The 25,032-nt window shown below is 33.2% G+C and overlaps 4 protein-coding genes across 5 annotated transcripts in view; 1 reads left to right on the forward strand and 3 right to left on the reverse strand.

Moving 5' to 3' along the window:
- The window catches only part of LOC135849973 (ferritin heavy chain-like), a 226,659-nt gene that overhangs the window by 131,663 nt on the left and 69,964 nt on the right, over positions 1-25,032 (forward strand). The gene's annotated exons all lie outside the window — the stretch shown is intronic.
- INPP5E (Inositol-3-phosphate synthase) lies at positions 2,256-10,096 on the reverse strand. Its single transcript, XM_065370625.1, has 9 exons — positions 9,763-10,096; positions 8,897-9,626; positions 8,696-8,813; positions 8,395-8,617; positions 8,094-8,327; positions 7,849-8,013; positions 7,603-7,779; positions 7,405-7,513; positions 2,256-3,948 (listed from the first exon to the last, which is right to left on the reverse strand). Exons 2-9 carry the CDS (start codon positions 9,607-9,609, stop codon positions 3,825-3,827), a joined length of 1,863 nt encoding a protein of 620 aa, XP_065226697.1. The 5' UTR covers positions 9,610-9,626; positions 9,763-10,096; the 3' UTR covers positions 2,256-3,824.
- LOC135849960 (uncharacterized) lies at positions 14,334-17,220 on the reverse strand. 2 transcript variants are annotated; one of them, XM_065370626.1, is made up of 8 exons: positions 16,973-17,220; positions 16,633-16,834; positions 16,414-16,542; positions 16,099-16,345; positions 15,942-16,008; positions 15,717-15,865; positions 15,557-15,623; positions 14,334-14,699 (listed from the first exon to the last, which is right to left on the reverse strand). In XM_065370626.1, exons 2-8 carry the CDS (start codon positions 16,810-16,812, stop codon positions 14,675-14,677), a joined length of 864 nt encoding a protein of 287 aa, XP_065226698.1. In that variant the 5' UTR covers positions 16,813-16,834; positions 16,973-17,220; the 3' UTR covers positions 14,334-14,674. The 2 variants fall into 2 exon arrangements, with proteins under 2 accessions (XP_065226698.1, XP_065226699.1); XM_065370627.1 differs by having other exon boundaries at positions 16,414-16,539; positions 16,973-17,211.
- LOC135849961 (serine/threonine-protein phosphatase alpha-3 isoform-like) lies at positions 21,193-23,132 on the reverse strand. Its single transcript, XM_065370628.1, has 7 exons — positions 22,874-23,132; positions 22,595-22,747; positions 22,296-22,526; positions 21,995-22,215; positions 21,787-21,903; positions 21,520-21,663; positions 21,193-21,425 (listed from the first exon to the last, which is right to left on the reverse strand). The coding sequence occupies exons 1-7, from the start codon at positions 22,995-22,997 to the stop codon at positions 21,348-21,350; spliced, it is 1,068 nt and encodes a 355-aa protein (XP_065226700.1). The 5' UTR covers positions 22,998-23,132; the 3' UTR covers positions 21,193-21,347.

Here is a 25,032-nt window from a genome sequence, read left to right on the forward strand (position 1 = left end):
TTTATGTTGAAAATTATTGTTTTGGTTCCTCTTAGATGGCGAATTTTTAAAAAAGCTTTCATCCTTGCTTCGTTTGAGTAAAATTGGAAAATATTCCAAAAATTTTGCCCCTTTTGCTTCACTTATTGGCAATAAAATGTTCCCTTCATTTTTTTTAACTTTAATTTTCAAGCATCAAAAACTGAAAAAAGAGCTCAAAAATACAAAAAAAAAAACAAAAAAAGGTGCGAATTTTTGATTTAAAAAAAAATTTGGAAAGGAGGGGGCGGTGCAAAAAAAAGTCACAAAAAATTCGAAAGTGTCATGCGACTTATAAATTTGAACAAAAACGCTCAAGATGAATTTCTGCAGAAATATTTCGATTTCTGGCAAAATTTTAACACATTTTGATGGGTCGCATGACACTTTCTTAAAAAACTCGATTTTAAGGCTCAAAATTTTATAAAAATTTTCAAACAAATTTTTCTAAGAATATTTGGTTTTCTCACGAAATTTTAATACATTTTGATAGGTCGCATCACACTTTTTCAAAATCGCAAAAATGATTACCCAATTTTGGGCTCAGAATTCTTCAAAAATTTTGGGCTCGAAATTCTTCAAAAATGCTCAAATAACACTTTTGTGGAAACATTTGGGTGTCTCTCAAAACTTTGATTAGTCGTATTTCACTTTTTCAGAAATCCCAAAAATCATGACTCGATTTTAAGGATCAAAATTTTACAAAAAAAACTCAAACAAATTTTTGTAGGAATATTTGGTTTTCTCGCGAAATTTTAATACATTTTGATAGGTCGCATCACACTTTTTCAAAAATCCCAAAAATCATGATCCAATTTTTGAGCTCAGAATTCTTCAGAATCCAACAAAAAAAAAAAGTTTGCTTGGGAATTTTTGATTTTTTCACTATTTCAGCCTACCTATTTTTATATTTTCCAATGATGTTTTTCACAAATCCTGAAAATCGTAGCCAAATTTTGGGCTCGAAATTCTTCAAATAACACTTTTGTGGAAATATTTGAGTGTCTCTCAAAATCAAAACTTTAACTCATTTTGATTAGTCGTATTTCACTTTTTCAGAAATCCCAAAAATCATGCCTCGATTTTGAGATTCAAAATTTTTCAAAAATGCTCAAAAAACTCTCAAAATTTTAATTCATTTTGATTGGTCGTATTGCAATTTTTCAATAATCCCAAAAATCATGACGATCAATTTTGAGCTCAGAATTCTTCAAAAATCCAAAAAAAAAAGTTTGCTGGGGAATTTTTGATTTTTTTGCTAAATTTCAACCAGCTACTTTTATATTTTTCAATGATGTTTTTCACAAATCCTGAAAATCGTAACCAAATTTTGGGCTCGAAATTCTTCAAAAATGCTCAAATAACACTTTTGTGGAAATATTTGAGTGTCTCTCAAAAGATTAACTCATTTTGATCAGTCGTATTTCACTTTTTCAGAAATCCCAAAAATCATTCCTCGATTTTGAGATTCAAAATTTTTTAAAAATGCTCAAAAAACACTTTGGAAATGTAATTAGATTTCTCTCAAAATTTTAATTCATTTTGATTGGTCGTATTACAATTTTTCAATGATCCCAAAAATCATGACCCAATTTCGGGCTTTGAATTCTTCAGAAGTGGTCAAAAAACTTTTTCGTGGAAATATTTGATTTTCTTGTGAAATTTTAATTATATCTATGTACCTACTTTTGATGTGTCCTAATGAACTTTTTTAAAAATACCAAAAATTATGACCTAATTTTAGGCTTAGAACACTTCAAAGATGGTCAAAAAACATTTAACACAATAAACTTTTTCACAAATCCTGAAAATTGTGACCCAATTTTGGGCTCGAAATTTTTCAATGTTTGTAGTACGTTCTCGAATTATTGGAAATTGATAATTTTTTTCCATGTTTCAAAAGTCAGTGCCCTAAAAATCATCACACTGTGGTAAAAAAAAGTTTACGTAGGACATTGAAATTTTGGAGAACTTTTTAAGATTTAACAAGATGAAACACGAATAAATAAAACTGCAGCAAAATCGACATTTAAAATTGGCGAATATTTTTCTTTCTCATTTTCCAACTGTTTAACAATGATTTTTCATCCAGCATCACGCTTCAAAACATCAAAAGCAATGAGCTTGAATTATGAATAATTTCAAATCCAATTTCATTTTGGCTATTTTTGCTTCGAAATGATTCGTCAACTACGTACACCCATTCTCCATCTTGAATTACAAAAAAAAAAAAAAGATTTTGTGAAACTGAAAAATCACTCTTTATTTATAATGAAATTACAATAAAATAAAATGGTAGAAGCGATTTAAATTTAATTTTAAACTGGTAGGCACAACAAAACACACACGATTACTTCTCAATTCTTACGTAGTAGGTACTGGCGACTCATTATTAAAAAGAAATAACACAATTCAAAATGACTCGAGTAATCCGTAATATGTAGTACAACCAACTCATAAGCATAAAATTTATCACAGGTTAAAAAGTAATCAATCATCAATTTCATATTCTTGAAAACCTGACTAGCAATAAAGCAGTGAATAATTTGGAAAAAAAAGTGAAAGTAATAGAACCATTTGCACTAAGGTTTGGTGATGTAATCCACAAACGAAAAAATAATATTAAAACGTGTAAACTTGATTTTTGAAAAGGTGCGTTCTTTGCAAAAATATTTATCAAAATTATTCAAAAAGTAGAAAAATAACACAATATTAAATACGAAAAGAAAATATCAATGATTTAAACAAAATTACTCGTATATCGTTTTTTTTTTTTTAAATGAGCGTATTAGGTACATAATTGAATCGGTCAGTGCAGAAAGGTAACAAGTCACATTTTTGAAAAAAATTTTTTTTGCGGAAATGGGGGTTTCAAAGTATGGCGGATCGACTGGTGATGTCAGATTTCCGCAAAACTGCCGGGAAAGTGGTATTTGGGCGCAGAAAAAGGGCGGATCCGCATTTATGACTTTTTTGTAAAATTTTTTAAATTCCTTGAAAAATAACTAACATTTTTGAGAAGACCATTTTTTGAAATTTAAGTTAATCTCTGAACTGAAAAATGATGAAAAAATTAACAACTTCGACAAAAAGTCTTAGAACTCAAGGGGTTTTTGGTCAATTTAAACGGGATAGCAGTCTAAATGATGTACTTAGATGTAGAATCAAGCCCCATTCGTGCCCGAGAAATTTCGAAAGAAATTTTGTCAATTCAGTGCAGAAAGGGTCTAAGTCCCATTTGTTTAGGCAGCAACAGCACTGGCGCACGTGAATATTTTTTTTTGGAAACTGCGCTAAAAGTTGTGTCTTGGGGTCCTCTTTCAATGACCTTAAGCATGTTTACTGAAATTTTTTGATTTTTGAATGAATCAGTTTTTTGTTATTCCTGAAAAACGCAAAAATGGACTTATGCCCTTTCTGCACTGACCGATTCAATTATATAAGTATTTCATTCAACCATATTGTTTATGGTTTCATTTTGGACGACAAGTTATTTATTATTATTTATTAGACCAATATTTTTTGATTGAAAAATACCAACAAAAAAAAGGACGTTTTTAATACTATATCGTTATCACACTGAGATCATATTTTTATTGTAAAAATTTATGATTGAAAGGCAATTTTTAGGCAAGTCTTTTTAATTACGAGTAATCGAATATCGATTATATTTTCTACTCGGAGAAGGAGATTGAATAAAAATAAAAATATTCTCATTTATAAAATTAAAATGGCACTTGGGTACATTGAGGCAAGATCTGAAGTTCGTCACCGGATTCGTATGTTGTAGAAATGAAGAAATATAATTATTGAATAGAACATTGTTTGGAATCAGTAAGCGAAGTAAATCTGCTTTTGTGGTGAGCTGCTCGTCTTTTCAACGCTTCCAAGTAGACATCACGTTTGAACCAACCAGCAGCTAATGGCATACTGAAAAAAAAAGTTCGTGAAAATTATTATGCACAATATTCTAAATGGGAAAGTATCAAGTTGGATAACTTTTTTGTGGCCCAAAAAATTCATTTGGCTTTTTGTAGATGTAGATATGGGTCTGCGGTGTAACAAGTAGGAAAAGACGTATTTTGGATTTTTACGGTGGCACAATGGAGGGGAAGGTGTAGAGCCTAAAACCTCCAATTTTCAAAATAGCTCGGGGTCAAAATTTTTTTTACTGATTAGGACTGGACATCTCCTTATAAAGGGAATTAAAATTCTAATATTTTTTGTTTTCTTCAACTTTGGATGCATTAAGGATGGGAGGGGGCTGAGAGAAGAATTTCCTTAAAAAGAGACGTATGTAGTAGAATTCTGCTCAGAAATGAAAAAATATTTGAAATAATTTTTTATTTTTTTCAATTCTTTCCAACTTTGAGGGTTTAATGCAAGGGGACTCACGCCATTTTGGGGACTAAGGGAGATATTTTCTTTAAAATATTATTATTTAAAATAACTCTGCTTAGAAATGAAACATTTTCAATAAATTTGTACAAATTATTTGTTTTTTATTTTTTTTTTGATTGATTTTTTCAACGTTGAGGTGCTTTTCAAAAGGGGACAAACATCATTTGGGAGACTGGGGGAAAATTTTTTCATGGAAAGATACTTATTTAGAACAATTTTGCCCATAAATGAAAAATTTTCAAAAAATTTGTACAGGCATAAATTTTTTATCTTTTTTGATTTTTCCATAATTTGGGAGGCTTTACACAGGAGAGAACCAACATCATTTGGCGGTCCGAAGAAGTTTTTTTTCTCGAAAAAGTGGTTGTGTAGAACAATTCTAACGTGAGATGTGAGAAATTTTCAAAAATTTTCATTGATTTTGATTTATTCCTTTTTTTTTTAAATTTTTTTCAATGTCGAGGGGCACCTTATTAGACGCCAACATGGCTTGGAAGATCGGTGAAAGTTTTTTCTTGAAAAAAGGACCACTCGGAAAAGTTCTGGCCCAAAAACAATACATTTTGAATGAATTTTTGGAGGCGGAAAATTTCATCTTTGCGAAATAGGTTACGTCTTATTTTTTTATGAATTTCAAGCCTCAAAGTTTGGTCATGATTCAACATTTTTTTTTTTTTTTGAAAAAGTGTTATTCTATCTGTCAAAATGTGTTGAAATTTATCTAGAAATGTGCTTATAGCATTTTTGAAGAATTTTTAGACTCAAAATTGAGTCATAATTTCCGGGATTTTTGGAAAAAAAAGAACCATGCGATGAGCCATTCAAAGGGGGTTAGTGTTGTGATCCAAAAAGGCATTTCCAACGTTTCAATGAAAACTTCATAAGGAACTTGGTAACTAAAACTGATTCAAATATGGGCTCCGTATCCTATTTTGAATTCTTGAGAAGCCATGATCTAATTTTGGCGCTCAAAATTCTTCAAAAATTAAATTGTACGACACTTTTTCAAGAATTCCAAAAATCATGACCCAATTTTTGGTTCAAAGGTCTTCAAAAATTTTCAAAATTTATTTTCGTCGAAATATTTGCATTTCTTGTGAAATTTTAACTCACTTTGATAAATTGTACGACACGTTTTCAAGAATTCCAAAAATCATGACCCAATTTTGGGCTCAAAGGTTTTATAAAATGTTCAAAAAACATTTTCGTTGAAATATTTGGATTTCGTGCAAAATTTTAACCCATTTTGATAGGTCGCATGACACCTTTTCAAAAAACCCAAAAATCATAACCCAATTTTGGGCTCAAAGGTTTAAAAAAATGTTCAAATTACATTTTCTTCGAAATATTCGGATTTCTTGCAAAATTTTAACCAATTTCGATAGGTCGAATGACACATTTTCAAAAAACCCAATTATGACCAAATTTTGAGGTTCGAAATCGGACATAAAAGCTTAAAAAACATTTTCGTCGTAATATTTGGATTTCTAGCGAAATTTTAACGTATTTTGATAGGTCGCATGACATTTTTTCAAAAAACCCAAAAATCATGTCCCAATTTTGGGCTCAAAGGTCTTAAAAAATGTTCAAAAAACATTTTCGTCAAAATATTCGGATTTCTTGCAAAATTCTAACCAATTTCGATAGGTCGAATACATTTTCAAAAAACCCAAAAATCATGACCCAATTTTGAGGTTCAAAATCCGTCATAAAAACTCAAAATACATTTTCGTCGTAATATTTGGATTTCTGACGAAATTTCAACGTACTTTGATAGGTCGCATGACACCTTTTCAAAAATCCTAAAATAAAACCCCCAGTTTTGGTTTTTGACACAGCTCCAGTTTTTGATAATTTTTAAATTTTTTTAGCTTTGGGTTTTGTTTTGAGACAACACTGATAGTGCCAGTTCATTACACATGAAACTCAATCATGCTCTATGGTACCATGAGTTTCATGTCTTTCAGATGGTAACATTGATAATTTTTTTATTTTTTTGCAATGATACGTGAAATTTTAGTGTAAAAATTTGAAAGGAAAATTTTGTTTACCAATTTTTTTTACAAAGTGCAAATACTATTTTTTTCAAATTGAATAGATCCTCTAAATGCACGTTGAATGTAGATTATTCAGCATATCTCATCGTTCAGATAATTGAATTTTTATTAATTTTAGTCCACGCGTGCCAATTAATGGCTTCAAAAAAATCATGCAAATGTAGTAATTGACATACCAATTATCTTCACATTTCGTAACGTCTCGAAGATTTTTTTCTCATCTAGATTACGACGTATTGTCAGAATGACATTACCAAGATGATGAAAATGTAAATCTTGTGTTCATAATGTTTGTTAGAATTTATTTCACATGAGTCAAAAACTTTCGAATTTTGGACTTCTTTTCAATAAATCATGTACCTACATCTTTGTAATTAATATTTTCAAGTGAAGTGTGGGTCATGAATGATGTGAAGAAAGAGTGGGACTTATACATGTATCATCAAATTTTGATTTAAAAAAAAATAATCTTTGAAAAATAATATTTTTTTTTCAAAAAATTTGCTGCTGAATGTGTCAAAAATCGAGACATTACTTTTTCATGTGACCCAATTTTGAGCCTCAAATACTTCAAAAATGCTCTAAAAATACTTTCAGCGAAATATTTGAATTTATCGCGAAATTTCAACCTACATACATACTATTTTAATAGATCGCTTGGTCACCTTGGACCTTGGAATTATTCTACATCGGTATTGGAGGGGGCACACGGCTTTGAATTCGACTGCGATCTACTTACTAGTAATTTTTCGCGAACGAACTTATTTACGCTATTAAAATTGCCCAAAAATCATGCGAAAACCCAAAGTACATACATTATTCCTGATTTATTAGACCCTGAATTTTTCGCACCACAAAAAAGTCAGTCAAATTCGATTTCTAAAACACTTTTTGCCAATTGGACAGTAGCCAGACTGGAATGTCTTACTTGTCAACGCCTGTACGAAGTTTGCACTTGTAAACACCCCATACGGGTTTATGGTCTGAGGTAGAGAACGACGGAGTCGAAGTATAAACAACATTTTTTATACTCGTGTCTGAAAAAAAAAATTTTTAAAAATCATAATAATAAAGTGAAAAATTTGCTGTATCAGCAGAGTAGGAAATGAGTGGAAATTCTACTCACAATTGGTCGCAGGAGTGAGTATACTCCTAGAGCTTTTTCTACACTTGAATAAAATCCTGTCTGTATAAGAAGGTATTCGTTTCTTATGCGAGGTATCAAAAACAGTGGTACCTGGATCGTATTTATAAGTAGGCGGAAATGTAATAGGAGCTTCTTGAAATCCGCGAAAAACCAATCCTTTGAAAAAAAAAAAATTAAAAATCTTACAAAATTGAAAATTTCTGGTAAAAAATAATTCAAGTTAACCTTTCTTCATGCTAGAATACAGTTGATCGTAGAATGGAAGCGGTATATTCGAATCCATAGGAAACTTTTGCTTTTGAACCCATTCGATGATTTGTTCTCTAGGTTGGGTTAATCGAAAATTCAAATCACCGAACCAAAATACGTAATCGAAATTATGCACAACGTCTATAATGTTCTCGTATTAGTCATTCGAATCGAAAGTAATCATTACTAATTACGTACGTAAAATATGTCGTAATATTTACTCGGAGTTCTCGATCGAATCGGTCGTCTAGTAATAGGAAGCTGTTTAGGTAACTCCAACGATTTCATGATTCTCTCAACGTCGCTAATTCTCTCTTGCAGTTTATCATCGTGAGCGGTCAAGTGAGCTGTGATGAATAAAAACGAGCTACCGAAGATATAAAAACAAATACCAACACCTCCTTTGGTCTTGAAAGCGCTTCCTGGACGAACACTGTGACTATCATCTTCCGGTACTGAAAAGCATCAAATTTTAGTACCATATCGATAAACCGAAACGATAAAATGATAATTTAAACTCACACGAGCAGTACCAAATCAATTCTCTACGAATGAAAACCGCAATAAAAAGTGTACCGAGTGTTTCCGAATGAAACAGTACATGAGTTGGTCCAATTGTCTCTTGGATAGCTATTTCCCATTCTGCTGTTTCAGAATAACTTTCCTGAGTACCGATCACGTACACGTCGGGTAAAGTTTCCATTTTTTCGCTTAGAAATAATTCGTTTAAATTCGGAGAAGGTTTCTGTAATCAGATCATCGTTATTTGGATGGTTTCTTCGAAAGGTGTTCGTTGGTTTGAAGCGTTAAGGTGATTATTTACTTCGCCGTTCATGTTCCAAGTGGCGATAAAAATGGTTATTTCTTGCTTTGGGAAGATACGTTCTAATTCTCCTCGCCCTAATAAAGATTGTAATCCGGATCGTCCGTGAAGATAATTCCTGCGAACACGTACTAAGATTAGTAACAGATACGAACGATGCTGATTTCGATCTAAAGTGATTAAGTAGCAATTTTACTTTACCTTTCTTTAGCTTTAGAAACGGAAATAGGCTGTAAAGCTTTAGCATTGGATATATTATGTTTAATCAAGCTCTCCAAAGAGCTATTAAACGAATCACTACTATCGTCGGACTGATCGATGGTATTCGAACGAGAATGCAGAGCTGTTAAAGATCTAGATCGTTTCACTCTACGTTTGGGTTTCTTCGTAGTTGTACATTCATCTTGGGTAACGACTGTTTTTTGGCACTCTTCTTCTTCGGCTTCGGCATCGTTATTCTCTTGGCCATTTCGACAAGATACACTTCCCGAAATTATGACAGCGTTTCGTATAAAAGCGTGGACAGATTTACCATCAGCTAGACTACGTTCTTCGGATGAACGTCGTTCGTGCGATACTTTATGCTTATTGTTTGATGATTCCATGGTAATCTCTACACCATTTGGTTTCTGGTAACTATCGACTCGTACTTTGGATTTACCAACGTAATGAAATCGTCCTTTGGTTTGGCTATCTTCGGTAACTGCGCAACACAACGTCACATTTGTCAGACCACCGTTATCTACTAACGAATTACACTTCACTAAACAATCAGCCGTCAAGGTAGTTTGCTCCGGTTGGGTACTGTCCAACGAATTTCTCGATTTCTTCGACGACTTGTTCACGAAATGAAAACAATTTGCTGATTTTTCCGAATTAACGTTATCGTCTCGAAGACCATGGTCTTCGCTCATTCTACGACGTATCGCGACTGAAAAAAATAAATATAAAATTTAACCCGAGTAATTAAGAATGTGTAAACGTCGTCGCAGGGGAACCTACGTTAATTGTTTCCGAAGGTTATAAGGTTGCGTTTTCGCTGGCTAAAAAAACCAAAGCATACTTACAGATGTAACGTTAACGTCGACGTCGTCGTCTTCGTCAATTTCACCAGTACTTTGATTTGAAATTTCAACATGTGATGACGAGTAATATCAACTCGGATTTTAGAAATATTTACGCTTTATCGGTTGAAAAACTCATTACACAATGTTTTTTCATCGCTGCATAACTAATTGGCGAAGGCGAACGAGACTGATCCATTTTTAATGAAACAATCGCGAGTATGAAGATAAAATTATTTTACAACAATTAATTGATTACTACGGGTCTTTAGCACTTAACGAGAATGAAAATTGCAATGAATCAGATTCGTTGATGCGAATTATCGATATCATTTCTTATCAGCGCCAGTTTGACGTGGTTTACGTCGCCCCCTGTTCCCCGCCATGCCATAGCGAGTATGTTTCCACTTTTCTTCGTCTCCTGCCCATAGTGCTCGTTCGATTCTATTCTGCATAGTAATATGAGTAGACTTTCAAACTTTCGATTCGATTAAATCCTCGATGACGATGAGAAAGAGTTTTTTTTTTTAAAAGGATTTTTATTACTCATTTTTTTGCTCATTATTTCATTCTACATGAAAATTACAATGAGTCACTCAATAACCCCGAAAGGTACCTACTGAGAGGAGATGGGGACCGTGGGAACTTCAAAGTTCAAATAGAGAAAGTTTCCTCAGTTTCCTCCCAAAATAATATGATAAGATTGTGTGATTTTAAAAGCTTCAACTTTTATCTGCGCATTTTTCTCAAAGTTCATAGAATAGTGTGGGATCTGTAGTTTCGTTAGTTTCGTAGAATACATAACGAATTGCAATTGCGTTCTAAAATACTACAATATTAACTATTTTTTTATTGTCTTCGTTTCAAGGTGAACTCCTAAAATTTCCAAATGCATATGTCATTATTATGATTGTTAGACTAGAATTTTGTTAACAGATGTGCAATGCAAACCAATGCGAACTCTCGAAGCCTTCAAGGCATACATAGTGTTATATTTAGAAATTGATTTGTTTTTTCGAATAGAACGAGTGTAACTGTGTACGAAGATAATAACTTGGTACCCAGGGGTCCTTCGTGAACGTTCTGCTTACGTACAGTACCTACTTACTTGATTTACATTTTATACCGAAACCTTGAAACATTTTTTCTTCCAATTTAAATTTAGTAAATTGGTCAGAAAATAGCTCATGTAGGTAGGAAGGAATGAACAAAATTTTACATGAAATTGATTTTCAAAAAGGGCGAACGTTGGACATAATACGTGGACGTGCCTAAGTACAAATAGACACGCATATGATGTTTGAAATGCAATAGCAATTTATTGAAAGGTTTTGAATCCTACATACGCATTTTTTTTTCAGGTAGGTACCTAACTAGATTATAGTAGGTAACTAAAAAAAGCTGGAAAACGATAGTTTGATTTTGAATTTTACTAGTAAAAAGTTGAACCAATATTTCTACTTTTTGGTGAGATAAGCCAAACTTTTTTCTTGAGGATTTGTGGCATAACGAAGTGGAAATCTTTTCAATTTTAGCAAAACCCTCCAATTTTTGGGAAAAGCTAGACTAGCAATCTTACATGAGCAAAAAACAGGGTCTTTTGGGAGTTATTTGAAAAAAATAATACTTTTTACCTAGTATTTGGGGGGGGGGGAGTAACAGACATCTGTAAGCGCTTCTTGATAAAAAAAAAAATACTTGAGCAATTTTGTAGAAAAAAAAATCAAAAACAAAAAACATTCACGCATTTAGCGTGAGAAGACCGACTTTTCTTCAAATAAAAATAGTTCACGAACGAATTGATTAACTTTTTTTGAAACATATTTTGTACAACAATTGATCTGTTTACAACCGAATCGAATCATTTACGAACGATTCACGATTAAATAATTTGATTGATTTCTATTCTTGGTGAATCATTTGCAAACGGCTCAATTAATTTATGATTGATTCGGTTTTTGTCAAACTATTGTATAGAAAGTTATCTCTTTTCAAGCGAAGTGAATCAAATCAAATCGAATCATTCACAACCGATTGGCGATCGAGTTGGTCAATAATTACTGAATCATTCGCGAACAAATTGATTCGTTTAAGTGACTCGTTCGCGAACGAATCGATTCGTATAAGTGACTCATTCGCGAACGAATCGATTCATTTATTTAATTTTTGATGAATCATTCGCAAACGAATAGATTCGTATAAGTGACTCGTTCGCGAACAAAACGATTCATTTACTCAATTTTTGATGAATCATTCGGGAACGAATTGATTCTTTTAAGTGACTCATTCGCGAACGAATCGATTCGTGTACTCAATTTTTGGCGAATCATTCACGAACGAATTGAATTATTTTTTGGTGAATCATTCGCGAACGAATTGAATAATTTTTGGTGAATCATTCACGAACAAACTGAATAATTTTTGGTGAATCATTCGTGAACAAATCCGTTCGTATAAGTGACTCATTCGCGAACGAATCGATTCATTTACTCAATTCTTGGCGAACCATTCACGAACGAATTGAATAATTTTTAGCGAATCATTCGCGAACAAATCGGTTCGTATAAGTGACTCGTTCGCGAACAAAACGATTCATTTACTCAATTTTTGATGAATCATTCGGGAACGGATTGATTCTTTTAAGTGACTCATTCGCGAACGAATCGATTCATGTACTCAATTTTTAGCGAATCATTCACGAACGAATTGAATTATTTTTTGGTGAATCATTCGCGAACGAACTGAATAATTTTTGGTGAATCATTCGTGAACAAATTGATTCGTATAAGTGATTCATTCGCGAACGAATCGATTCATTTACTCAATTCTTGGCGAATCATTCACGAACGAATTTAATAATTTTTAGTGAATCATTCGCGAACAAATCGGTTCGTATAAGTGACTCGTTCGCGAACGAATCGATTCATTTACTCAATTTTTGGCGAATCACTCACTCACGAATTGAATTATTTTTGGTGAATCATTCGCGAGCAAATCTGTTCGTATAAGTGACTCGTTCGCGAACGAATCGATTCATTTACTCAATTCTTGGCGAACCATTCACGAACGAATTGAATAATTTTTAGCGAATCATTCGCGAACAAATCGGTTCGTATAAGTGACTCGTTCGCGAACAAAACGATTCATTTACTCAATTTTTGATGAATCATTCGGGAACGGATTGATTCTTTTAAGTGACTCATTCGCGAACGAATCGATTCATGTACTCAATTTTTAGCGAATCATTCACGAACGAATTGAATTATTTTTTGGTGAATCATTCGCGAACGAACTGAATAATTTTTGGTGAATCATTCGTGAACAAATTGATTCGTATAAGTGATTCATTCGCGAACGAATCGATTCATTTACTCAATTCTTGGCGAATCATTCACGAACGAATTTAATAATTTTTAGTGAATCATTCGCGAACAAATCGGTTCGTATAAGTGACTCGTTCGCGAACGAATCGATTCATTTACTCAATTTTTGGCGAATCACTCACTCACGAATTGAATTATTTTTGGTGAATCATTCGCGAGCAAATCTGTTCGTATAAGTGACTCGTTCGCGAACGAATCGATTCATTTACTCAATTTTTGGCGAATCATTCGCGAACAAATCCGTTCGTATAAGTGACTCGTTCGCGAACGAATCTATTCATTTACTCAATTTTTGGCGAATCATTCACGAACGAATTGAATTATTTTTGGTGAATCATTCGCGAACGAATTGATCAATTCGTTGGCAAATGACGTTCTTTCAAAAAATTGATTGATTCGTTCATGAATGATTCTCCAAAAATTGAGGGTCGTATTAGTACTGTGAGATTTCAAGCTTCATCGAAATCGGTTCTGCCATTTTCTAGGTAATGAGTTTTAAAAAATGTTGAAAAAAAATGTTGTCGCTCGATAAACATTGGAAGCTTCGAACTTTTGGAACTTGATGGTGATGGCGAAATGTTTGGCTAGTAGCCTATAGTTGTGAAATTTCAAATTTGATCAAAATCACTTCAACCGTTCTTGAGAAATTCAATTTTTAAAGAATTATGTGCAAAGTCACCCCATGGAAATTTCCAAATGCTCAATTTTGTTTGCGATTACGCTCGAAAGCCGTAAAGTTTTGGATCATGGTAATGAAAAAATCGAGACTTGAACACTTCGTTGTTTTTGAAAAACCTATAGAATTTTCGAGGATTTTTTGGCTTCGACTTTTTGGAATATTCTCCAAAAAATGTTGTCATTTTTGAAAAAACGAGAATTTATGCGAGAATTTTTGACAAAACGCGATATTTTGATCATTTCTGTTTGGCAATTTTCGGCAGAAAAGGTAGGATGGGGAACAAATTCTTTTTCAAAAAAAGGAACATTTTGGAATTTTTAGAAGTAAGGTGAAATTTTTCAACGATTTTACTATTAAACGAAAGTTTGGGTCAATTTTCGCCTCAAAACTTCATGGAAATTATTGGAAAAAATATACTTTTTCGCAAACACAACCCTTGTTCATTTTTATGAAAAAGCAACAATTTCGTTCAGTTTTTGAAAAAACGAATTATTGGCAAAAAAATTACACTGTTTTGCAAATATATATATTTTTTTCCAAAGAATCATCTTGAAGTTGAAGGATAAAAACTCACAATTGGAAAATTTCAATAAAGTATATTCACGAATCACAGTATCAGCGAGATGTTTGAAAATCTTCAGATAGGAACTTGGACAATAATAAAATTGAAAAGTATTTTTAACAAACACACAAAAATTTACCTATAGTTGAAAAGAGGGAGAAAAACATTTTTACGGATTATTTTCGCGATTTCCTTCTCATTTTTGAAATTGATGAAGGCCAATACATTTTTTCCTAAGCGCTGTTCGTCGATCAAAATCACTCGGTTGAAAAACATTCGTGCGTTTTCTTATTAGGTACAACCGTCGGTGGCTTCGCTAAAAACATCAAGTAATAAGTGGTAATTAACAAAAAAAAAAAAAAAAACAATCACATAAAATACACACCAGAATTTAACATTTACACTGCCTCCAAGTTGTACCTCTTTCCATTGGGAAATTGATCAGAAATTAAATAGAAAATTTTGCATCTTGCAAAAAAAAAAAAAGTTGAACTACTTAGCAACTTTTGTCAGTCACGTGAGAATTTTTGTAATTTCGGTCAAAACAGCTAAGCCTCTAACAATATCAAAAGAAAAAGCTTTTAGACGATTTCTAGCAAAAGAACTACAAAAAGTGAGACTTCTGAACAATTTTTGGATGGAACAAGGCATATCCTTGAAATTTTTTTTCCCTCAAAGAAGCAAACAATTTTTTACAATTTTTGACTAAAAGCAAGACATGATAAGTTTAGCAAAAAGGTAGAACTATTAGTAGGTAATTATTTGTGTTTTTTTGACAATTTCTAGCAAAAAACGAGATACTTGCCAGCGATGTTTGGAGAAAAGTGAAAATTTTGGCAATTCTGCTGACAAGCGAGGATTTTATGTCAAAAAGCCTCAGTTTGGCAACTCTGGCTAAAAGTAGCCATCTTTGAGAATTAATCGACAAGAAAACATACTTAGTAGGTATTTTTCGCTATTTTTCATTTTTGTCCAAAAAGTAAGTTTTTTTGCAACTTTATATGATAAAAAACGAGACTTTTTGGTAATTCTTGAACAATTCTTGCTAAAAAAAAAAGAAAGAAAAGCAAGCCTCAGATGGTTTTAGTAAAAATTAGGACTTTTTGACAACTACATATAATATGTCAGCAAAAAATGACGACATCTCGAATATAATACTTGAAAATGAATTACCTTTTATTTATCAGCTTTTCAGCTAACTCATCGGATTCAAGAGGATCCATAAGGTCATAAACTTCAGCTGAAAAAGCACAAATAAGTAAAACTGACAATAAATTCCAGTCAACAGTTTGAAAAGAACAATAGAAACCAAACCAATTTGTTATGAACTTACGACCAATCAATACGCGATTTAATTTACGTATTTTTTTAATTAATTCCGCCCTCTCTGGATCTTCCGCTTCCTCTGTTGCATCTTCCTCTTCATTTCTTGCATCTTCCGTTTCCTTTGTTACATCTTCCCCAATTGGGACTTTTTGACAACTGTATAATATGTAAGTAAAAAGTGACAACTTCTCGAGTATAATATTTGAAAATGAATTAACATTAAATGGATTACCGTTTATGTACCAGCTTACGACCTATCTCATCGGCTTCAGAAGGATCCATAAGGTCATAAACTTCAGCTGAAAAAGCACAATTATTAAGTAAGTGACAATTCCAGTCGACAGTTTTAAAAGAACAATAGAAACCAAACAAATTGGTTATGAACTTACGACCAATCAATACGCGATATACTTTACGTATTTCTTCAATTATTTCCGCATTCTCTCTTGAAGTTGCATCGTCCGCTTCTTCCGCTTCCTCTGTTGCATCTTCCTCTTCATTTCTTGCATCTTCCTCTTCATTTCTTGCATCTTCCCCTTCATTTCTCGCATCTTCCGCTTCTTTTCTTTCGATTGCGTTCAATAAGTCGAAATATTTTTTCTTATAATCAATCCCATCGTCATAATTATTCCCACTCTAAAAACACGTTAAATCAATGTCAATTGTTTGGAAAGCTTTAATCAAAAAACCATAATAAAATTTACCTTTGTGCTGTACACACGACAAGCGTGGTTTAGTGGCATTGGTGAAAACGAAATGAACTTATTGCACTGCCCATTACCAAGTCCAGTACCAGTACCATTCCAGAAATGTGGTAACACATTTGATATCTGCTGAAGAAAAAAAAATGTAGGTATAGGTACATCAGGCCAACGAAGTAAATTAATTTTTAACATGTGATAAAACTTGAAATTATTTCTAACATGGGTGTCGGTCCATTGCCTGTGTGTTGTGTTTCTGGAATGATCAATGAATTCTGCTGGTGTATGAATTTTGCTAACTGATAACACGACTGAGCAACGTTGACCATACAGTTTCATTAAAGATGATCCATAATTTTTCACGTACGAAAGAGATGGTTTGCTCAAGAATGATCCCTGCATCTTTCCTTTCCACTTAACAACACTACGCAGGAAAAAATTTCAAGATTAAATTCGGCAACATGCCTAAAATTACTACAGATACCTACAAATTGCTAATCGCACGATTCCACTATTACCTACTAAAAAAGTTTATAAATTCTTATCAAAAGTAGGTACTTACCAAAATCACACTAAACAAGATTTTCTTCAAAGTTCAAATTGGATGGTTTTTTTTTTTATGAAAAAATTACACAAATTTAGAGACGATACATTGAGGAATTTATTTGCATTTTGAACCAAAGTTAGAACCAAGAACAACATCAACTCACGAACCGATCTTTTCTGATGTAAGCAACCACACAAGACTGATAAGGAAAATGTAAACATAGAAAATGTTTGTTTACTTTTCTGCGTACTCGTACCACGTGGTTAATTGGTTATCTACACGTGGTACGAGTTTTTCAAACGAGTTTTTTTTAAAAATTATTTTGCAAATGTTAAGCTTGGCTTGGGGCTTTTAAAACTGCAAAGTACACTTGAAACCTTTCTTTTGACCTAAGTAAGTAAGTACCTTCAAAATTACCAAAATATAGACATTTGAAGTTTTTTGGTTATAAAAAAGACAAGAATTCTGAACAATTTTTAGAAAAAAGCAGACTTTTTTGGAATTTTCTGCAAAAAAACGGACTATACTTATCGAAACTTCGTCGATTTCTTGGAATTATTGGCAAAAAATTATACTTTTTTTTCAAATTTTTTATTATCTTTCTTTTAACATTGCGTTTTATTGTTTTGAAGAAAAGGTCTTCAAAACTAGATTTCAATAAACTAAACTATTATTATTTTTGGATTCAAATGCAAGGTTTAAAATCTTTGATTTTTTTTTGAATTCCTTTTGGTTTTTTGAAAATACCCCATATTAACATTTTGATGCTTTCTTTCATTTTGAACGGCTACTTAGTATCTACTTAACTACTTACCTACCTACCTACATACCTGTTTCAAAAAAAAAAAAAAAAAAAAAAAATGATTTCGTCAAGTAAAACCTTTTTTATCGTATTTGGCGGTTTCAAAAAATATCAATTACTCTAAAATATGTATATTTTGAGTTTTTTAAATAACTTTTCCATGAACTTGTTCTGGAAAGAGATGGAATACTTAGTTCCATTTTTTTCAACTAATCCTTATAAGGGAATTATCCCAACGACATTCGACACATACATTTTTGAATTGGACAAAGCGGTATCGAAAGAGGACCCCAAAATATACCTTTAACCTTTAGGCGCTAAAATTCATTTTTCGGTTTTAAAAAATTCTAAATTTGGGTCAAAATTAGAAAAAAATTAAATTTCAAAATTTCACCAAATTGACCTAAAAATCTTAAATTTGGTTTATACCCTCGTTTCAACATCTCAAGTCGATTGGTGACGGTTTAGAACCGTTCTGGAGCCTCCAGCGGATTTTCAGTTTCTCCAGTTTTCGAAAAAAACGCTGTAAATATTGCGAAAATGAAATTCAGCACCTATAAACTCGGATATATTATATTTGCGACCCTTTTGATCGATTTAGGCTGGTATTATCAAAACCTTTTCGCACCGGTTCAACTCCTAAAATTTCTCCAATGCTTATAGTCGGGAAGCCCGCATAAGGATCTATTGCACCCACCCCCTCCCCGTCGATCCTGGGGGACAACTTTTTTCTTAAAGGAGGAGTCCTAAGGTCCAACATAGGACTTGCACGAAATTTTTCAAACCGTACGAAAGTAGATCGAAACATTAAGCAAAAATTCATCACCTGTTAAAATTTCAAGTGCTGAAGTGCCTTTTTCGATTTTTGGTGAATTTTTGAAAATCAAATTTAGGCCAAAAATGAGGGAAAAAATCAAAATTTCACCAAATTGACAAAGAAAGCAGAAATTTGAGATATACCCTATTTTCGGCATGCTAAATCAATTGGAAACAGTTTCAAACAGTTTTGGAGCCTCCAACAGATTTTTGAAACTCGAAACTCCCACAAAATTTCGTCAAATTGAGATGAAAAGTCGAAATTCATTCTGCGAACTAATTTTAATACGCTGCGATGTCAACTACTGGTGAATTTCAAGTCGTTTTGGAGCCTCTAGACACTTTTTGAAGGGTTGTTACTTGTACGGCGTTTTTTGGAAAATTGAAATAGTTGGAGGCTTCAAAACCATTTGAAACCACCCCATGCAGTCGACTTCATACCGTATTAAAATTAGTTTGCGAAGCAAATTTCAGCTTGCTAACTCCATTTGATAAAATGTTGTGGGAATTTCAAGTTTTAAAAATCTGATGGAGACTCCAGTAATTTTCAAAAAGTCGCTACAGGCTCCAAAATGACTGGAACCCATCTGAAGTCGTTTTCACAGGGTGTTGAAATTGGAGTGCAGAGTGAATTTCGGCTTTCCATCTCCGTTTGATGAAAGTGTGGTGAAATTTCATGTTTCAAAAATCTACTGGAGGCTCCGGTAATTTTAAAAATGTTGCTGGAGGCTTCAAAAGACATTAGTTGCAGAGTTGGCTTTCCAACTTAATTTGATGAAATTTTGTGGCGATTTTGAGTTTCAAAAATCTGCTGGAGGCTCCAAAACTGCTCAAAACGGGTTGAAACAGTTTCCAAGTGATTTGGCATGTCGAAAATAGGGTATATCCCCAATTTCAGCTTTCTTGGTCGATTTGGTAAAATTTTGATTTTTTCCATCATTTTTGGCCTAAATTTGATTTTCAAAAATTCACCAAAAATCGAAAAAGGCACTTTAGCACTTAAAATTCTGGCAGGTGATAAATTTTTGCTTGATGTTTCGATCTACTTTTGTACGGTTTAAAAAATGTCGTGTAAGTCTTATGCTGGAGTGCAAAATCGCCGCCATTTTGTAAGTATGGCCACTTTTTTTTTTAGGACAAGGGCGAGAAATGTTTCTTAGGACTCCCCTTTTGAGAAAAAAGTTGTCCCGGAGGATTGGAGGGGGGAGGGGTTGAAAAGATCAATTTTTGCGAACGCGTGTGAACAAAAACAGCAGAAATTTAGTTTGTACCCTGTTTTTGACCATGCCGGGTCGATTGGTGACGATTTTGAACCGTTCTGGAGCCTCCAGTAGATTTTCGGTTTCTCCAGTTTTTGAAAGAATGTCGTAAACTGGATGAAAATGAAATTCAGCTCATATTAGCTCGGGGTTTATCTTTGTGAATCAGTCGAGCGATTTAAGCTTATATTTTTAAAATATTTTTGATCTCGTTTAGTTCCAGAATTTTATCGCATGATTATTCCAGAATGGTTTGAAAACATCACCAATCGACTCCACAGTTCAAAACCAAGCTTCAAACCAAGTTTATTTATTTATTTTTTCAAAAATATTCACTGAAGAAAATTTTTGATTTGAACCGACACAAAAAGATTTTAATGATACGAGCCTAATTAAGTAGGTACATCGATTAAAACTATGGGTGGCAAATATGATATATCCGAGTTCATAGGTGCTGAATTTCATTTTTCACCCTACAGCGTTTTTTCGAAAACTGTAGAAACCAAAAATCCGCTAGAGGCTCCAGGATGGTTTGAAACCCTCACCAATCGACTCGGCGTCGAAAATTGGTTAATTGGATACAAACCAAATTTCAGCTTTCTGTGTACGTCAATTTGCTGACATTTTGATTTCGTTTTGTGATTTAGGCTCAAATAATTTGAATTTTAAAAATTTTCAAAAGGATTTCAGCATGGCTGGTGGTATACTTTGGGGTTCTTTTTCGATTCCCTTTCGTCAGGTTCAGTAATTTTATTGGAATAATCTATGCACTTCACTGGATATTTAAGTGCTCAAAATTCGTTTGTTATAGTTGTTTTTCAAGCATCTCGAATTATCCTAGTTTATTTTATAATTTTGTCGTATTTTTTTTGTAGGTTGGGGAGAGGGGGGTGTTGATCATTGTGTATGTATACTACTAGATTTTCAATCTATGTACTTGCTTAAAAATTATTTGCGTTTTTTTTTGTTTCTGGTGAGTACATAAATTTTTGCCTTAAGAACAAGAGAACATCTACGAGCAACGCTTACGAGTGAGTTTTCGTTCAATTTATCGCTAAATCATGCCTAGAAAAACTCTCATGTCTCGACATTTTATAAGGTAACTTCGTCACATCTTTGAATTATTTTTCAAATCAAGATTCTGATACTAAATGCAGTTTGGCATAGTTTGAGGTTCGATGTAGAATTATCTTAGTTGAAATTTGGTAACCTTTATTTCAATATTCTGGAAGCGTATGTTTTCATTTCATTACCTAGGTACTCGCAAAGAAATTCAAAAGCATTGTGAGTGGTAGGTAGAAATACATTCATCAAGCTGGAAAAGTAGGTACCTATCTTCGAAAATAAAATAACAACGCTGCACATTTTTATATATTTTAAAATACAAAATTTAAAACCAAAGTACAAAAGTTGAATTTTTTTTAAAAAAATACGAACAGCAACTCACAAAAACTTACACCTCGATGCCGATTAAGGAGAATTTTCGAAACGAACGTTTGAAATGACGCGAAATTTACGCGGCTTCCGTGCTCACTTTCACCGGTAGACTTTCGCAACGTTTTTTTGTATCGGGGTTTTCTTTATGCTTGAACTAATGTTGAAAAAAAATCAAAAATATTCAGGAAAAAAATTACCCAACAAAAATATTACAATAGTAGGTACCTAATAGGTGAAAAAATACTCACAAATAATCGAATTATCGTGACATTTAGAGGCGGTTCGACTTTCATACATGCTCCATCGTTTTTAAATACCCCGCAATAATTCGGAGCAGTGAATAACGTACATAATTTTCTTTTAGCGAAAAATTCGAATCCGTTTTTAACCACCTGTGAAACGACGAGAAATAGAGAGTTGAAATGAACAGATTTGGGATTAAAACGTGATCACCGTGATGTATGAATAAATATTACAGAGATATTTTTAAAATAATCACCAATCTAAGTACTGACCTGGTGAGCTCGAACGATGCATGCTAAATTATGTTTTTTTGTGAATTTTGTAACAACATCAGCGCCGAAAGTGAATGAAATTCCTCTGTCGATATTCGGATTCCAGCCGTCTTCGTCCTGAGTACAAGGAAGAAAAAAAATCGATTAATAATTTCCAGACACACGATAATGTAATGTTTACCTACTTATTTAGAAATAAAATACCAACTTTATCGGGATCAGCCCACAGTAAATCGGTGAGTAAACCTTTCGGGGGAATATCGGAGGGTCGTTTGATTTTTGTAATATCCTCGAAGGTGTGTAAATCTGGACTTATTCCGCCGTGCATGCAAAGGATTTTTTGATCGGCTACGGTCGCAGCCACCGGCAACATGTTGAAAAGTTTCATGAAATATTGCCATAAATCCGCTCCTTTGAACCGAACTTGGCCTGAAGAAAAAGGATTGAAAATATTTTTCGAGATATAAATCGAAAATATCATCGATTGGAGTACGACTACTTCTACTTACATTCGGCGTAGAATCCGTAAGCCCTGGTCGAGCTGGCACATTCGTGATTACCCCTCAGCATAATTACTTGTTTCGGGTATTTAATTTTGTAGGCTAATATGAGGCTTATGCATTCCAACGAGTATTCGCCTCTGTCAACGTAATCGCCCAGAAACAGAAAGTTCATCGTAGGAGGCGTTTTAATGCAGTCTAATACGAGAAGCAAATCTCTAAACTGACCGTGTATATCGCCTGTAAATTAGCAATTAGTTTACCCATATGTCGATTAGCTTTGTACACCTCGTAGTCCGAATACTAACCGACTATCATTACAGGAGCGGGTAATTCTGCCAGAGTGGGTTCATTCGATACGATTTCTCTGACTTTTTCGCATAACCAAATTATTTCGTTAGCTTTTAAAACGCATTTCGCGTCGAAATTCGTCGGAGCTTTGCATTCGATATTCTGCAGATCTGTTTTTTGAAAAAAAAAAAACAAGACGTTGAAATTTATTTTTTGTACTCGTACTTTGAAAATTCAACGATGAAAAAAAATATACTTGTACGTGAAGCGTTGAAACGAAAACAAACGTCACCTACCTTTATAAAAAGAGAAGTTCTTCCTATCTAATAATTTGGCGATGACTACATCCGGAGTATTTCCCGATCCCCCGCCACCGGCAGGTGCGCCAGGCGCTGCAGCAGCTTTCACTCCTTTACTCATCGTACTGAATAATTACCACGAAACGAATTTAAAACTAGATTTAAAATTTTGACTATGAAAGATACGGCATTTAAATTATCTACGTGCTACATAAGGTCATTCACCGAAGGACGCTTGTTGAAAAACTGAAAGTTGACAAAATACAGTCCGATGAAAACTTGGATTTTTAACTCCGGGCTCGAGAGACTTCGTAGCCAGTTATTTCAGATATAGTTATTACCGAGCAGCCAGATGTTTTCGAGATCGTTCTATTTTTAGTTTTTTATTCAGAACCGAGTTTTTCATTTTCTCAAAAATTTGTTTAAAGAGCAGACTGGGTCGGTTGGTGGCCCCTGGCGAATGCACCGAATTGGGCCCTTGAAGTATTTTACCTCCCCCCCCCCCCGGAATCTGTCTACTACGTTTTTTTCTCAGGTTTGGATACTTATAGTAATGCAAGTTTCTAATGTTGATTTTTTTGCGAAAATTAACTCAATCAGACAAGAAACTACAGTTTGAGGAAGAGGGGCGAAGGGGGTGATGAGCTGATGACTGAGAATTTTCCGACTGGTATGAGAAAAAAATACCAATTTTTCCAAATAAAATAACGAATTTTTAAGATGAAATAAGATGAAACCGACAATTTTTCCAATTGAAATAATAGGTACTCATCGCATCAAGTTGAGTTCATTAAAAAATTGTTATTCTCGTTTTTGAATTTATGGAAGTTTCAAACTGGGATTTTTGGAGATAAGAATTGGCTTCAGCGAAGCAAGGGCAAAAGCTTTCAAAAATTTGGGTTTCGAGAGGCATGTAAAAACAATGTTTGAAAAAATTCGTTTACCTATCTCTTCTGATCCAAAATTTTAGAATTTGAATGTTGAGTTTTTAAAAATTTCAATTCATGAAAATGAAAAGTATAAACAGACCCGAGTGATGTTAGGACAGGGCTCGTACTCAATTCCCTCCCCCCCTCCCCCAAAAAAAACCAACAATTTTGTTACTGAGAAAACTCGAAAAAATCCAAAAAGTAACTGAAAAGTATCCAAAGAAGTGACAAAATTGGAGCAAAAAATTTTAATACGTACAGAAAGAAAATCACAAAAAAACCAGAATAAGTACTAGTACGAATTGAAATGTATTTCATTTTGAAAACTCGAATCATTTCGAAACTTTTTAATGAAAAGTCGAGATTTTTTGACAATTTTTTAGCAGAAAAATAAGGATTTTGGCAATTTTTGACGAAAAAGGCATTTGGAGTTTTTTTAAAAATTCAAAATTGTCTGAAAAAACGACTATTTTTAGAAATTTTGTTAAAAAGAGAGGTTTTTTTACAATTTTTGGCAAACAGCAAGATTTTGATAATTTTAGCAAAAAAGAAGAACTTTTGAACTTTGTGAGAATTAGTGACAAAAGAGATACTTATGTTGGCAATTTCTGTTTCTAAAAGTGAGATTTTTTACTTTGCAACTTATGACAATTTCACGTAAAAAATCGATACTTTTCAATTGCGGACAGGCTAGAATTTTCAGCAATGGAGAAGACTTTTGGAAAATTTTTGGAAAAACTTGAAACTTTTTAGAATTTCGTGCAAAAAACCGAGAATTTTGACAATTTTAAGCAAAAAGCATGACTGAATATTTTTATGGGAAAGCACGAATTTTTGGCTATTATTGGCCGAAAAATAATACTTTTTCGCTATCTTTGTTAAAAATGGGCGACATTTTTTGGTCATTGACATTTTATAGGCAAAAAAGCAGGATTTTTAGGAAGGGGAATGGAGATTTTTAGCTATTTTCGGCAGAAAGGTAGACTTTGACTATTTTGCATTGTAGCCAGTTTTAAAAAAATACAGAAGTGTATAAGTTGGTCGATAGATCGATACTTTCGCAAATTATTTACTTGCTGATATGCTGTATTATTATTTATTAGCATTGCTTTCTCTCTTCAAGATGTTTGCAAAAATTGAGTTTTTGAAATTTTATCTAGTAATTTTAGACTCGATTGAAACTTGTACCTACAATTTTAACAAAAAGCAGAACTTTCTGGCAATCAT

Source organism: Planococcus citri, chromosome 1 (genome assembly GCF_950023065.1).
Source record: "Planococcus citri chromosome 1, ihPlaCitr1.1, whole genome shotgun sequence".
In the NCBI taxonomy this organism is placed as follows: domain Eukaryota; kingdom Metazoa; phylum Arthropoda; class Insecta; order Hemiptera; family Pseudococcidae; genus Planococcus; species Planococcus citri.